This window comes from Hevea brasiliensis, chromosome 16, assembly GCF_030052815.1.
Source record: "Hevea brasiliensis isolate MT/VB/25A 57/8 chromosome 16, ASM3005281v1, whole genome shotgun sequence".
Classification (NCBI taxonomy): domain Eukaryota; kingdom Viridiplantae; phylum Streptophyta; class Magnoliopsida; order Malpighiales; family Euphorbiaceae; genus Hevea; species Hevea brasiliensis.
The window spans coordinates 39,982,740-40,000,088 of NC_079508.1; the positions used below are offsets into that span (position 1 = coordinate 39,982,740).

The window sequence follows — 17,349 nt, forward strand, 5'->3', positions numbered from 1 at the left end:
CATTTTGAGATTTCGAGTAATATATGGAGTTCCACTAATAAAATTTGTGTTGAAAATGGTAATTTGGATCTAAGGCGACAACAATGCAAGCCAATATGGCAACAGCAAAGCCGTAAGAGGAGGTGGTGGGGGACTTGGCCAAGGTTCTTGTTTTTGTTGAAATGTAAAAGGAAGGTGCTAGCCAAGACACTTGTTCTTAATTTCTTGATTATAACGATTTTTCTTATTTTTATTGTAATTTTTTTTTTCATTTTGAATTATGTTGATTTTTCGGTCTCAAATTGTTAGATATTTGATTTTTGGTCATGTTGAATTTGGATTTATTGTTTTGAAGTTTCAATCTTTGATTGAATGATGTTTGTGAATTAGGATTGAATTTTGTTTTCTTTGATATGATTTTTGGTTTAGAGGTTTCTCTCAGATTTTTTTTTTTATATATATCTTTTATGGGTTTTGGCTTTCTAGGCAAATCAAGTGAAGGAGGAAGAGAGACAAAATGTGTGTGAGAAAGAGGAGGGAGAGAGTAAGGTAAAATGTGTGCATGTGACAAAGAAAGAGAAAGAATGTGCGTGAGAGTGAGTGAGAGAGAGAGAGAGAGACAAAATGTGTGAGAGAGAAGAGAGAGAGAGAGAGAGAGTCAATTATGTGGCATAGTTGATCTACTGTCAATTTGACGAAAATAAAATATTCTCATAATTTCCCATTAACACAACATAATATATTTTTTTTCAATCATTACTTTTAGATCATTGTTGTATAATATAATAAATTAATATTAAATAGAAAAATATAAATAAGAAATAAGTTTAGTAGTAAATAATTATCAATTAATTTGACCATAAAAATGTGAGAGAGAGGGAGAAAGTAAAAGGAGAGAGGGAGAAAGAGAACAGAGAGATGAGAAAAATTTGTAATTTCATTTTTTTAACTTATAATTCGGATATGGTAGGTTAGAGTGACTTTTCAAATATAAAATAAAATTAGGTAATTGTATTGTAACAAATTGAAGTTGATGGGTACTTGTTGATAATTTGGCAAAAAAATTTAAAATGACAAAACTTTTAGTAGAGCCTTTGTATTTTTGGCAAGGCATGCTTATCATAAAGGAAGGAAAGTTCACCTTGTATGGAATTAGTTTTGATGTTCGAATATATATATATATATATATATATATATAAAGCAGGAATGTATTCCATAAAGTTTGCCACGTAGCACTCTCTTCAATGGTATTGCTACGTAGGTAATACGTGGCAGAGTCTGACACATGATATTCTCTTCCATTGTATTGCAATGTGGCTAATATGCGGCAGAGTGACATGTGGTATTATCTTATTATATGTAAGTTATAAATTATTTAATAGTTACACTCTTAATACTATAACAAGTAACCATTATTAGTAATAGTTACTTATTATATTATTAATAGTGTAACTATTAAATAATTTATAACTTATATATAATAGAAAATTTCATGCCATGTGGCAATACTATAAAAGAGAATGCCATATATCAAACTCTTTTATTAATTATTTCAAATTTTATTTCTATTATTTTTATTTTTCAAACTTTTTAATAAAGATTTCATAATAGAAATATATTGTAAGTATATATACATATATATTAAAATTTGAAATAATTAATAAATTTTTTTTAAAAAAATTACATTATATTTATATGTTAAAATTAAAAGAAAATATATAAATTAAAATTATTAATAGCAACGTGCATTAGCATGGGTAATTCCCTAGTTACTTAGAAAATAAAGCCTTTCGGAGTTATACACCTATTTAATCGTTAATTATTAAAGTTTAATTTTTATGGCAAGTGATATCACATAGAAATTTTATAGATCTTTAACATAGATATGACTTTTATATTTACACATTGAGCTTTTTTTCAGTCTTCAATTATTAGTGTGTTTGACTTAACTTATGAAATTAAATTTATAAAATAATGCTTATAATCAAATTTGAACTTGTAAGCAATTAAAATTTTAATCAATTATGTGTTTAATTAAAGTATTTATAAGTTATTGATAAATAGTTGATGTGCTCAATGTAAAATACCGTCTCCGTCTATTTTTATTTGTTACATTTAGATTTTGCATGGTGATTAAGGAAATAATTTGATAGCCTCATTTTCATAAAAATACACTAGTAATTGATTAAATTATCATTTATTTCATATAATTACTTATTTTATAAACATAAACTGTATTTAGTAGAAAAAAAGGTAAAATTGAAAAAAAAAAAAGTTAATACTCTTTGGTTTTCTGAATGCAATAGATAAAAATAAATAGAGGGAGTAGCTTATAAGCATATTTATAATTAAAATGACTAAAAAGAATATTATATAAGATCTATAATAAAATTTTAAAAATTAAATAAAAATAATATGATAAAATACATGATCAAACTAATTTGTAAGCATTAAAATAAAAAGCTGATTCCTTAATTTTTTAGCTTGTAAGTGCAAAAAATATTATAAGCAAATATGTATTTTTGTTTTAGAACTTATTGGCTTGTAAGTTAATATAAACACTTTTATAAATTATTATTATTATTATTATTATTATTATTATTATTATTATTATTATTATTATTATTATTATTATTATTATTATTATTTAATTTAATAAAAGCACAATGTGCTAATTACAATTAATGAGCTACATGGCTGTAAACAACCCTCTCCCTTTATGAATCTATATCTATATCTACATCTATATATAAAGTAGACATTTATTCTTATAATGATGCCACGTGACATTTTCCTTATAGAACTTGCCACATATTACTGTCTATAAATAACTCTCTTTTAGACTAATTATTATTTAATTATTTAATCTTTCTTTTAATTAGCATTATTACTTACATTACTATCTTAATTTTTTATATTTAAATTATTATTTTCTTTAAAATTTAATTTTTAAAAATTAAAGTCTTTTGTGATTAAATGCAATATTTAGAAATTATTTATATTTTTTTATAAATTCATTTACGCAAAAATATTATTTGTCACATTTCACTCTCCATAATAATAATAATAATAATAATAATAATAATAATAATAAAATATTACTAATGACCATTAATTTAAAGAAAAGTGACTATTATTTTGTGATTTCACATTCTTGAAATTAATATATATTGTAATTTATATAATTAATTAATAAAACAAAGTAATTATTTTTGTCATAACATTGATTGTCATTCAATTATTATAATAATTGTTATCATTTACAATAGAAGTAATTTAGCTTAATATTATAATTATAGCTAAACAAAAAATATATACCTATATTTATTCAATTAAATTTGAATATTTTCAAAATTATTTATCCACTTATCATGATGATAATACTTTTATATATTTTTTTTAATCTTTTTTTTTTATTTTTGTGAATGATGATATATTTAATTATATATATTAACTAATTTTATTGAAAATCTAAATTGAATACATAAATATTAAAAATTAAGTATTAAAATGAAAGTATTATAGTTACATAATATAAATATTAATAATCAAATTATAAAAAATATTAAACAATTTTAATAAAAATAAAAAATATAATTTCATTAAATTTTTATTATTTTTTATTATAATTATTCAATTACTTTCAGTTATGATAAAATTATTAATTATTTGGTTAGAAAATATTTTTATTCTCATATTTTGTTTTACTTGTGCTAGAAATATTTTCAGCATAGTATAACAATATCTCGGACTAATATTTTGATTATCCATCATTTTATTATTTTTTCTTATTTTAGTTAATAATTATAATTTTATGCAGAAATTATTTCTCAATTATATTTTTACATAATTGTAAAATTTCAAAGATAAATAATATATATAATTATAAGTACGAATACAATTTATTAAAAAAATAAGTTATAGTATCAAAATTATGAATATATCTTTATAAAATTTATTAAATTAATAGATATAAAAATATTCATATAGGAATCTCTTCGATGTCAAATATACATTATATAAATATTAATAATCAAATTATAAAAATATTAAATAATTTTAATAAAAATAAAAAATATAATTTCATTAAATTTTTATTATAATTATTCAATTACTTTCAGTTACGATAAAATTATTAATTCTTTAGTTAAAAAATATTTTTGTCCTTATATTTTATTTTACTTGTGCTAGAAATATTTTCAGGACAATGCAACCACATCTCCAACTAATATTTTGATTATCCATCATTTTATTATTTTTTCTTATTTTAGTTAATAATTATAATTTTAGGTAGAAATTATTTCTTAATTATATTTTTATATAATTGTAATTTTTTAAAAATAAATAATAAATATGATTATAAGTACGAACATAATTTATTAAAAAAAATAAGTTATAGTATCAAAATCAAAATTATGAATATATCATTATAAAATTTATTAAATTAATAGATATAGAAATATTCATATAGAAATCTCTTCGATGTCAAATATACATTATATAAATTTTAATAATCAAATTATAAACAATATTAAATAATTTTAATAAAAATAAAAAATAAAATTTCATTAAATTTTTATTATTTTTTATTATAATTATTCAATTACTTTTAGTTATGATAAAATTATTAATTCTCTAGTTAAAAAATATTTTTGTTCTCATATTTAAATTTACTTGTGCTAGAAATATTTTGAGGACAGTGTAACTATATCTCCGACTAATATTTTAATTATTCATCATTTTATTATTATTTTTATTTTAGTTAATAATTATAATTTTATGCAGAAAATATTTTTCAATTATATTTTTACATAATTATAGAATTTTAAAGATAAATAATAAATATGATTATAAGTATAAATATAATTTATTAAACAAATAAATTATAATATCAAAATTATGAATATATCTTTATAAAATTTATTAAATTAATAGATAAAAAAAATATTCATATAGAAATCTCTTCAATGGCAAAGAAACATATATATATATATGTTTTTTCTAAAATATATACTAATAATAAAATCAAGTTTTTTCTAATTTTGAATCAATTAATCAGATTTTAAAAATTTGATTAAATTTTATTCAGACTTGAAATTGAAATCGGAGGGGATTGCCCTGCTAAGGTGCCATCACAACTGACAATTTTTTATTATATTTTGGGTAGGTCTTACATGACACATAGCAAGTTAAAAAAAAAAAAAAAAAAAAAAAACCTAAAGAAAGGCTCAATTTGCAACTTCCATAATCCTATACCCTAAATTAAAAGTTCATTCTTTCTTCTTCCTTCTCCAAAGCAGCTATTATCATCAGGTTGATGATTTTTCCTTCCCCTTCACTAGTTTGATGCATAGCACATTCCATCATTGTCTGCATTTTGCTCTGCCAAGTTTGCATTCAATCAAGATAGGAGGATTGCCTCCTTCAAGAAGTGAAAAACCATAATGTGCAAGAAGGCCATTAGTGCAGCATATATCTCCTACACTACAACAGAGCAAGCAAGGCAAATAGAAGTAAGCCCAATGATAGTAATGGTAACGCAAAAAACATATTCTATTGTTTTGGGGGAAAACAAAACCTTGTTCCAGGGACCAAGTATTTGAAATGCTTCATTGATTCTTCGAGCATCTCCCAAACCCTTTCAAATAGCAAATTAAGAAGAAGGATTCATATTGATGTTTGGAAATTTTGAAGTAGCGGGAGTACCTTCAATAGTGTACCATATGTGATCCCATCAACGCCACAACTTTCCGGCTTCAACATCTCACAAAATATTCGAAGAACTGAATTAATATCGTAGCAGCAAACACAGGCCTCCATCACTGCATTCATATCAATTGGGTTCAGCTTGGCATATTGTCTCTTGGCAACGTCAATTTCCTAAAAAATCTATCAATTAAGGCAAAATGGATAATCATTAATCAAGAATTAGGGTTGAGAATCGGAATGAGAATTTGAAGAGGAAGAGAAAACACTTGTTGGAGCTATCTTCAACGAATGAGTTGAACGATGCGGAGGTAAGTCGCTTGAGATTAGAGTGTCTGTGAGGAGGAATCTTGAGCATATGATGCCTTATTGGACCGAAAAAAGAAGAAGAATAGAATGAAATATTGAGAGAGGGTTATGGTTTTGATTTCAGGGGCTAGAGAGCTTAGATTTGATACATCGTTGGTGATGGAGGAGGATGAAGAAAGTGCAGGAAGAAATTTGATATATTACAAGTTTACCCTTTCTATGATTAAACTTTTTTTTTTTTAATTTCGTGTATGTCATGTGGTACTCACTCAAATATAATAAAAAAATGTCAGGTGTGATGACATCTATGTCAAGGGCACACTCCCAATTTTAATTCGAAAATTGAATAAAATTTAATTAAAATTTCAAAATCTATCAATTGGTTCACAATTAAAAGAACTAGATTAAAAGGCTATACTTGTAAATATTTAAATTTTTGATGTCATTAGACAGAAATAATTATAATAATAACTTGAAAAAAAATGAGATCTTTTTTAATGAGCCTGTTATTCTCTTATTAAATTTAATTGATATAATTATTATTTTATTACATATTTGATTAGGTAAGCAGCCTTATTTTAAAATTTTCTGTGTTTTTTTGACTTCTTCCTAGTCTTGCGGCTGGCTCTTCGGTCAGCCGATACGTAAGGCCCAAAGAGGAAAAGCTCACCTAATACGTCATCACTCCATCGCCCAACCAAGATTCTTTCAACTTCCAACTACTATATATATTGATGGGCACGTACCCCCTAACCCATCACCAGAAGCTAGCATTCAAGCTATCTGCTTTCGACTCATCTGCAAATCTCTTTGCTATATTGTATTTTCCATCTAAATTTCTTGCGAAGAAAAATGGTCGCCAAATTGCCAGAAGAAGAGCATCCCAAACAGGCATTCGGATGGGCTGCAAGAGACGAATCTGGTGTCCTTTCTCCCTTCAACTTCTCCAGGAGGTTCTTTTTCTTCTTATAATTCCATAAATCTTTCTTGTGTCTCTTTTTAAATCAACAAATCTTCTTTTTCTTAAATGTCTGAGAACAAATTCGATAATCCAGTTCTTCCTAATTATCCATAAATGACATGTTTGTGCAGGGCAACAGGAGAGAAAGACGTTTGTTTCAAGGTTCTTTACTGTGGAATGTGCCACTCGGACCTTCACATGGTCAAGAATGAATGGGGCACTTCCACTTACCCTCTTGTCCCTGGGTACGTATTCTGATCACATTAGCAATTAAAATGTTTAACGGTGTAAAGTTAAGCGTTGGAATCCCATCAACCAATATTAAAAATGATCTTTTCTGGTGATTTTATGATGCAGACATGAGATTGTGGGAGTGGTGACAGAGGTTGGCAGCAAAGTGGAAAAATTCAAGGTGGGAGATAAAGTTGGTGTGGGCTGCATTGTGGGATCATGCCACTCCTGCCATAACTGCACGAACAATCTTGAAAATTACTGCGCAGAAACGATACTCACCTATGGTGCGAAGTACTATGACGGAACCATCACTTACGGCGGGTACTCTGACATCATGGTTGCCGATGAGCACTTCATCGTTCGTATTCCAGATACCTTGCCTCTTGATTCTACTGCTCCTCTCCTTTGTGCTGGAATCACGGTGTACAGCCCCTTAAAATATTATGGACTTGACAAGCCCGGCATGCATGTGGGCGTAGTTGGCCTCGGTGGGCTAGGTCATATGGCAGTGAAATTTGCCAAGGGTATGGGGGTTAAGGTGACTGTGATTAGCACCTCACCTAGCAAGAAACAGGAGGCTGTTGAACATCTTGGTGCTGATTCATTTTTGGTTAGCCGTGACCAAGATCAAATGAAGGTACGTATAATTTATAATTTACACTCAAGAGAAGTTGCCTATGTGCATGTATACTTAATTTCTGATCCTGATAAATCTTGCTGGTACAGGCTACAATGGGCACAATGGATGGTATAATTGATACGGTGTCTGCAACGCACCCTCTAGTACCTTTGATTGGGCTATTGAAGACTAATGGAAAGCTGATTTTGGTTGGTGCTCCAGAGAAGCCACTTGAGCTAGCAGCCTTTCCTTTGTTAATGGGTAATTGTCCATTCCTATATGTCTACTTCTTACTCATAATTCAAATAAAAATTAATTAACAATGTCAAATATATATTTACTATTGACAGGAAGGAAGATGGTGGGAGGTAGTGGCATTGGGGGAATGGAGGAAACACAAGAAATGATTAATTTTGCAGCCAAACACAACATAACAGCAGACATTGAAGTTATCCCAATTGAGTATGTGAACACTGCCATGGAACGCATGTTGAAAGCTGATGTTAGATATCGATTTGTTATTGATATTAGCAACACAATCAAGTCTACCCACTGAATTTAATTTATATATGTATTTCAATTTTTATGTAATTGTTATGTTTGAGGATTTTGTGGTCTACTCCCTCATAATAAAATATCGTTAGGAGCAATTTTAATAAATTGGATATGAGTGAACGCATTTTTTTTTTAATTTTAATTCTAAAAATTAAACAAAGCACAAACATTGCAAAAGTCCAAGGGATCAACTCTTCTATCAACATGAAAAATATTGATTCAACATTTAGTAAACTTGTAACGCCTTTACTTTAGGTAGTCCGTACATTCTACTGTCTGTTCGGACAGCAAGAAAGTCTAGAACTACACTTAAACTAGGGTGAGGAGACATAAATTGACTGAATAAAGACTAAAAAAAATTAAGGAAAAATAAAAGAAATGAATTGCAAATGAGTTAAATGAGCCGGAGATCACGGTTATAGGTGACCCTAATGGGAAGCGACTGTGAAGACCGTTGTCAACCCCAGACCCGCAAGGAATCCTGTGAAATAAATATTTTGGATTAAATTGAAGGAATTATGAAGTCTAAATGATAATAAAAATACCAAAGAAAAATCCAAGAAAATTTAGCCAATCGGTAAGGACAGTTATAACTCGATAAGTCCAACAAAGTGCATTTTGGTCATTTCACCCCAGTGATGAATTTTGACCTAAATCTCAATTAAGTGAGAGAGATTAAAACACATAAAAATAAATTAAAATTATGAAATTATTTATGGAAATGAGAAAAGAAAGATGAAAGGAAAAGAAAGAAAAGAAAAAGGAAATTAATTATGATGTAAGCATGACATAAGATGACATAATTAAAATATTAGGCCAATTAAACTTAGACATATGTGTATATATATAAGACAACTTCAATTAATTCCTTCTTATCCTATTTAGTCTTCTTCTTCTTTTTGGTTCTTCCATGGCCGAACCAACACCCCCTCCAAGCTTTCACCATTGTTTTCTCTTCTAACTTGATTTCCCATGCCATTTAACCCTAAAATCCATACCTCCCTTCACTAAAACTTACTTTTAGACATTGAGGAAGATAGTGGCAGCCAAGAAGTGAAGAAAAATTTAAAGTTTAGCAAGTCCAAGTTGGACACAAACAAGGTTAGTGCACTATGCACCCCATTTTCTTCTTTAACTAGTATAAGTATGTCAAATTAAGACAAATTTGCATGAAATTAAAAAGAAATACCATGTGTATATGGAACCCTAGAATTCAGCAGCCATGACAAGAGTTGGGGTGTGACGCCCCTTACCCGTCTATTGTATAGCCGAGCAAGAAGTGCCACATTCGGTGCCAGAGCACCCTATCTTGTCTTGTCATGTCTATTGTAAATTTTAATGTCCTTTAAATCAGGTAATTTACGTGTAGAAATTTTTTTTTTTATATCTTATTTTTGTGGAGACCCGAACAGATCCTCCTCTGTTTTATTAGCATCTGGCGGGTTCCACTATCACCTGTTAACATATTCATAGTCATCTCACATATTTCCATATCATATTCTCTTTTATCATATCATTCGCAACTATTTATGAGATCTCAAAATGAAGTGTCATCTATTGCATTCATATTGAAATTCATAGATAATAAATTATAAGTTTTCATTTCAAGTCCAAAATAAAATACATCATAAACTAGTAATTACATAATGACTAGACATAATGAACCAAAATACTAGGCTACACATGGGCCCTACCAAAATACAAAAGACTGATGAGGTGACTCTGATCGGTGGCAGATCTGGTCGAAACTCTGTCCGAATACTACTGTGGCGGCCGATCTTCAGTACCTACGCGATGGAAAACCAACGCGCTAAGCATAACGCTTAGTGGTGCATAATTTATAATAATAATAATTAAACAATTGAAATAATATTTACAAATCATAAATTCTGGGTCTTTTACATTTTTTTACACTTTGGAATCAATTAAAATTATTGGGGTCTTTCCTGTTTACTTATTGTATATTCAGTATTAATTAATTATTATCAATGCCCAAGAATCCTATAACAAATTATAAAAGCTGGATACACGGAGTATACGGGTTAGACAGCCATATGTCTACCCTCAGATACATCCGCCGTGCACGAGGCCAGCTGTCGGGCACGGACCCGCTGTCAGGCTTGTAAAGCCAGAAATAAAGTAGGCACAATGGCCAGTAAGTAGGCATATAGCCTGTAGAACAATCATATCAGACATATATTGTCAGTTCATGATTTGCTCTATAAGCAGTACTGCTATCTGTGGTCCCTAATTGGTATACCAATTTATCCAAACTAAATAAATAAGTCTAGGTATACTATGGGCAATTAAACATTTTTAATTATTTTAGCACTATTCACTGTTACTATTTCCTAGTACTGTTCATCGGTACCATTAATTTCATATTAATGGGACATTAGTCCCAATTTACATATTCATATCATTTTTAATATTTAATTATCCTTATGAGTATTTTAATTATTATATATAGCATTTTTCCCATGAACCTTTCTTTAGGTTCATGTTGATGTGTTATCTTTATCTAGGAATTTGACTAGGTTAGGATGTCTATTTAGTCACACTTCCTTCATAACAATTGTTCCTCTATGTTTAAACTTGAATTTCAGTTTTTGAATCACTGAATTTGGAGTTATAGAACTCAAGTTATGGTCAAAATACCATAACTGGTCCCTTTGCCTCTAAGCTGTCCAGAATTTACAATTTCTAGTCAATAAACTTTGACCAGTCATTTGATCATTTTATGGTCATTTTTAGACTTATGTTCCTTCACAAGATATGTTCCTCTATGTCTTAGGGACTCCCAGGTACAGTTTCATAATTTTTCAAGCTTGGTATAGTGAGTTATGGTCAATGTATTAACCTGGACTCTCAGTCCTATAAGGGCAAAAATCAACTTCAGGGCAGTATGTTTGACCTTCTTTTTAGAGTCTTTACACTTAGAATTTGGCAAAGGTGTCTAAATCAATATTGTATCCCTAAGTATCATGTTTCTACATCATATTGGCAAATCTCAAATGGAATTTCCTAGTGGGAGTTATGGCCAAATGAACACACAGGTATCAAATGGCATTCTGGGTTCAACTTAACATTTTCTAGATTTCAATTCCTAACTTTGGCTAATATTTTCCCTAGGATGCAATGGTTTCTAGAGCTTGGTCAAAACATAAAAATTGTTGTGCTATGTCTTATAAAACTTTTGGCACTAGTTTCACTCAATTTGCAGCTTTGGAGACCAAGTTATGGCATTTTTGCCAAAACTGGTCAAGCATACCAAAGGAACAGTATTTTGGTCATTTTCTGGGTTGGCAGTTTCAGTGACCCAACTTGTGCTAATAATTTGAATTGGTTAAAGGCAAAACTGGGTTAAGTGGTCTTCATGAAAAGTGTAGCCCTATGTCTAAACTTTCCATGGGTAAAATTTTAGGTCATTTGGACCAGTATAGAGAGAGTTATGACCAAATGAACACGTACTGTTCATTTGGTTATTTTCTGGGTTGGCAGTTTCAGTGACCCAACTTGTGCTAATAATTTGAATTGGTTAAAGGCAAAACTGGGTTAAGTGGTCTTCATGAAAAGTGTAGCCCTATGTCTAAACTTTCCATGGTTAAAATTTTAGGTTATTTGGACCAGTATAGAGAGAGTTATGACCAAATGAACACGTACTGTTCATTTGGTCATTTTCTGGCATCCCAGTTTCAGTGACCCAACTTGTGCTAACAATTTGAATTTGTTAAAGGCAAAACTGGGTTAAGTGGTCTTCATGAAAAGTGTAGCCCTATGTCTAAACTTTCCATGGGTAAACTTTTAGGTCATTTGGACCAGTATAGAGAGAGTTATGACCAAATGAACACGTACTGTTCATTTGGTCATTTTCTGGGTTGGCAGTTTCAGTGACCCAACTTGTGCTAACAATTTGAATTTGTTAAAGGAAAAACTGGGTTAAGTGGTCTTCATGAAAAGTGTAGCCCTATGTCTAAACTTTCCATTGTTAAAATTTTAGGTCATTTGGTCCAGTATAGAGAGAGTTATGACCAAATGAACACGTACTGTTCATTTGGTCATTTTCCGGGTTGGGTTGCAGGGAAATCCGAATTTGGACAGTATTTAGGTCAAGTTTTGGACAGAATTTGGGCATGGTTTCTTCATGGAAAATGGGCTATTTTGGGTCTAGTTTCACCTCCAATTGGCCTCATACCAATTGGGGTCACACAATTTTATTTATGGCCTAAAATGTACACTGCCCTCAACAAACACAACCTGCAGAAAATTGACACTTCCAAAACTCAACCTCCTCCAACTTCCTTACTTCAATTTGCATGCAATACACTTCTATAAGCAACAATCTCATCCCAATAGATCAATTTCAACATTTTACACAAAGTCCTCAACATTTACACAAACCCTAGTTTTCAAAGTTTCAAATTTACACAAACACTACACAATCAAACACCCAAACATTTCAACTAATTACACATTCTCATAGAACCATTTTTCATCACTTAAAAGCAATAAATTTCAAGTTCCATGGCTGCCAAAAATTCAAGGGTTCTTTCCTCTAGATTTTCTTTTGTTTTAATGGTATTTATGCTTAGCTAAACATGTTTTTCATGTTTAATAAAGAGAAGAAGAGGGATTAGTGCACTAACCTCTTGTGACCCACTTCAAACTTTAATCTTTCTTCTTCTAATGGGTATCTAAAGCTTCCTTATGGTGTGGGCTAAATTTTTTGTGAAGGGGTCTATGGGTTTTGGGGAGGAGAAAGCTTGGAAAATCAAGCTTTAAGAAGAACAAAAATGGAGGGAGGGAGAGAGACGGCAAGGAGGGAGAGAGAAGAGGAAGAAGAAGAGGGTTGGTGGGTTTTGTCTCTTGTGGGTATTTATATATATATTTATGTGTACTTTATTGTTTTTAAATTTCATAAATCTATTTCCTTTCTTTTCTTTTCTTTCCTTTCTTTTCTTTTCTTTCCTTTTCTTTTCTTTTCTTTTCTTCTTCTTTCTCTTCTCATTTTTCAATTTCAAATTCATAAAATTAATTTATGTTAATTATTCTATTTCCAAATTTTAATTTGACATTTAAGTCAAAATTCACATCTAGGGGTGAAATGACCAAAATGCCTTTCATGGTGCATATCGGGTTATTTTTATTATTTTTGTACCAAATAAATAAATTCTCTAAATTTTATTTTATTTCTCAAAATTTTTCCTATATTTTTTTAATATTTATTTCATTAATTTATGCCTCCTCACTATAGTTTAAGTGTAGTTCCAGACATTTTTATTGTCCGTACAGACATTAGTCATCAGAACAGTAAAATGTACGGACTACCTTTGGTGAGGACGTTACATGGGGTTTGATGGTTTTGATGAAATTAATTAAGTTTATTAGTGGTATTGATGAGTATATGTAATAATTAAGTTGATTGGCATGTGTTTGCAAGAGATTGTGATTTTGAGTTAGGGTTTTGACCTAACTTTGGGAACTTTGTGTATGACTTGAAAATTAATGATGTTGAGACCAATTGTTAACTATTAGAAGTGCTATGAATGTCAATTGAAGTTTGGGAGTTGGGAGGAATTGAAATTGGGAGTGTTACATTTTCATGCAGGTTTTGGGACTTATGAGTCTAGTGTGACTATTGAGCCATAAGTAGAGTTGTGTTACTCCAATTAGTGTGAGGCCAATTGGAGATGAAACTAGGGTCATAATGCCCCATTTTGCATGAAGAAACCATGCCCAAAAACTGTCCCTAACCTGGCCTAAAAACTGCTTGAATCCGGATAATCCTAATCTGGCCCTGGAAAAATGACCAAATAAACAGTAAATGTTCAAATGGCCATAACTGATTATAGGAAGGTCAGAATGACCTGATTCTTGAACCATTGGAAAGGTTAGACATAGGATCACATTTTTCATGAAGAATACAGAACCTAATTCTACCTCTAACCCAACCAAATTCCTAGCACAATTTAGGTCACCAATTCTGTCCAGAACCAAACCGACTGTAAATTCTGGACTTGAACCTATCCGACCAGTTTTGGCAAAAATACCATAACTCGATCCACAAAACTGAAAATGCAGTGAAACAAAAGTCAAAGTCTCTATAAGACCTAAAACTACAATTTTGGTGTTTTGACCAAAACCTAGAACCCAATGGAACTAAGTCAATTAACTAGGACAAGTCATTATGACAATAACTGAAATAGAACCAAAAAATCACTTGACTCTAGAACAGTGTTTATACTATAACTTTTAGTAAAAAACTCAAATTGGGATGAGCCAAACTGTTCTGAAAACCTAAGAGACAGGGCTCCAACTTTGATTTATAAACTTTCCTCAAATTTTGAGTGTAAGAACCCTAAAATGAGAGACAAAGCCACTGACTTGAACTTGGAATCCTGAAAGACAGGGTACTTGAGTCCAGGCCAGTTAATTTGCTATAATTAATTCTATAAAACTTGAAAAATTGCAAATCTTAAATCTGAGTGATCTTAAGACATAGAGTAATAACTCCTATGAAGAATATTAGGCCTAAAAGTGGCTGTAATATGTCTAAATAATTAGGAAAAAATTGATTCTAGAATCTACTTGCAACTGGAACTAGAGTGAGTTAATGAACCAGTTTTGGTTATTTGACCATAACTTGAGTTCTAAAACTCCAAATGACATGAATCAAAAAGGAAAACAAAGACAAGACATAGAGGAACAACTTCCATGAAGGAAGTGTGGCCAAACAGTGGCCACATCTTGAACAATTTGCTAGGTGAAGTAAAGACACCAAATCTGGACCTTGAGAAAGGTTCATAAAATAACTTAGCATATGATATAAAATTAATCAAAATGACTTGTTAAACATAAAAATAATATGAATATATATGTGGGACTTATGTTTCCTTTACAAGTGACATGAAAATGTTATGAAACACAATTAGTACATATCATGAAATAATGAAATTACAAGTACTTAATAATACTAATTTGTCCAAAGTATACTTAGACTTATATATATAGCATGGATCGATTGGTATACCAATTAGAGATTACTGGTTGCAGTACTACCCACAAGAATGATCATTGATAGACAACATATGTCTGATATGGTTGTTCTTCAAGCTTCATGCCTGCCCATTAGCCATTGTGCCTGATTTTATTTTTGACTTTATGCCTGCTCGCTGGCCTTGTGCCTAACATGACAGATGTATACATGTTAGACATACGGATATTTAACTAGTATATTCCTTGTATCCAGTCTTTATAGTTTGTTATGGATTACTTGGGCACAGATAAGAGTAATAAGCCTTAAATTTAAATAAGTACACGAAGAGATCACAGGTATGAGTAATAAGACTGAACATGGAATAAACGAACAAAAAAGATCCTGATTAATTTAATTGCTTCCAAAGTTCTATAAACATGTAAAAGATTTTAAATTAATGAAATTCTATATTTCTTTATAAGGTTATACGTGAAAATAATTATTTCAATTACTTAGTTATTTTTATTTCAATTTATACACCACTAAGCAATATGCTTAGCTGTTGAAATCAAAGTTCATCTGAGCTGTTGAAATCAAACCAAGGGATTTCTACAATGAGTGCTGGTAGTTTGAATAGTGGTCATAATCCTCAGAAATCAATTGGTTTCATGAAACAAAATCAAGGTATGTCTGCTTTGGGTCCATATAATGATAAGAAATCAACAGATCTTGGATCAATATTTGGTTCCAAAAGCAGCGACTTGCACCTAAACTTGCTCCGCCACCATCTACTGTGGGCAGGAAGCGGAATAGGAAGAGGGGCCACTTCTACTTCAAGATCTACCCATGCCAAACCACGATGAGCAGCCATCCCTTTTGGACTTTTTGTCAGAATGGACTGGATTGCCTCTATCACATGAAAGGAGGGGTGAAAAAAGAGAGGTTCAAGTAGCCGTGAGCCATTCTATGCAGCGAGGCAGTTGGATTTTATGTTAAAAACGGTGGATTCTAAGTTCATTTGGGGCGAGAGATTCTCAATGGCCATAGTGAATGGCATGGTTTGTCGAGTGACTTTCGTGAGTTTGTAGCTTATTCTGACGGACCCTTTTGTTTTCTCTCTTTTTTTGTCTTTAAAAAAATATATATATATATATATGTTATGCTGTTTAGTTGGAACAGATAGGCTTTTTGATGTTTGAAAATAGTTTTTGCTGAAAATGTATTTTTCAAAACAATTCCAGTTCCAGCAACTGGTTTAGAAATAATTAAAAGAAATATTTGTCTGTACTCAAATATTAATTTCTAGCTTATATAATAATAAAATTACTTTTCTCCATTTTAAGGTAAAATGTTTAATTTTTCTCTTTGTATTTATTGGGAATCTTTAATTTAATTTCTTTTAAACTTTTTGCTTATACTAATTGATATGTTTTAATTTAAATTTAATTTAACTTTTTATTTAGATTAAAGTAAAAATTTTAATTTAAATTTAATTTAGTTAATAAGTTAAAATTTGTAGTAAATTTTTTAATTTTTTGATTTAAATTTAAAAAGTTTAATTTAATTTAAATTTAAAAATAAAAAACTTAATTTTTTTTTATTTTTGAACTAAATTAAATTTTAAACTTTTAAATTAATTTAGATAAAAAAATTTTAAAAAAATAAATTAAATTAAATTTATTGTGAAATTGAATTTTAAGCAATACTTTATATATATATATCTGTGTGTGTGTGTAGCATAGCAGAATTAGCTGGTTTAAAATGAAATCTTAATAAAATAAAATAAATTAGAAGATGAGTATGTTAAAAGAGATAGATCTTTAAGGTGATTGGACTACTCGTTGGATCTTTTATACCGAAAGAATTGAATAGCTAATTTCACAGAACAAACACTACGTACCTGTCCACAAAACAATTCCTCCACAGACTGCGTACCCATACAAAAAACAAGATAAAAACAAAATAAATACTCCATACAGTAACAGACCTATGCTAGGGAAGGGGAGCATT

At 29.9% G+C, this 17,349-nt stretch overlaps 2 protein-coding genes across 2 annotated transcripts; one reads left to right on the forward strand and one right to left on the reverse strand.

Moving 5' to 3' along the window:
• Nucleotides 1-5,224: 5,224 nt before the first annotated feature.
• LOC131174818 (pentatricopeptide repeat-containing protein At5g10690-like) lies at nt 5,225-5,863 on the reverse strand. The gene is made up of 2 exons (XM_058138841.1): nt 5,686-5,863; nt 5,225-5,617 (listed from the first exon to the last, which is right to left on the reverse strand). Exons 1-2 carry the CDS (start codon nt 5,809-5,811, stop codon nt 5,459-5,461), a joined length of 285 nt encoding a protein of 94 aa, XP_057994824.1. The 5' UTR covers nt 5,812-5,863; the 3' UTR covers nt 5,225-5,458.
• Nucleotides 5,864-6,765: 902 nt separating this feature from the next.
• Nucleotides 6,766-8,468, forward strand: LOC131174571 (probable mannitol dehydrogenase). Its single transcript, XM_058138283.1, has 5 exons — nt 6,766-6,947; nt 7,087-7,200; nt 7,313-7,826; nt 7,916-8,069; nt 8,159-8,468. Exons 1-5 carry the CDS (start codon nt 6,847-6,849, stop codon nt 8,362-8,364), a joined length of 1,089 nt encoding a protein of 362 aa, XP_057994266.1. The 5' UTR covers nt 6,766-6,846; the 3' UTR covers nt 8,365-8,468.
• Nucleotides 8,469-17,349: the final 8,881 nt, after the last annotated feature.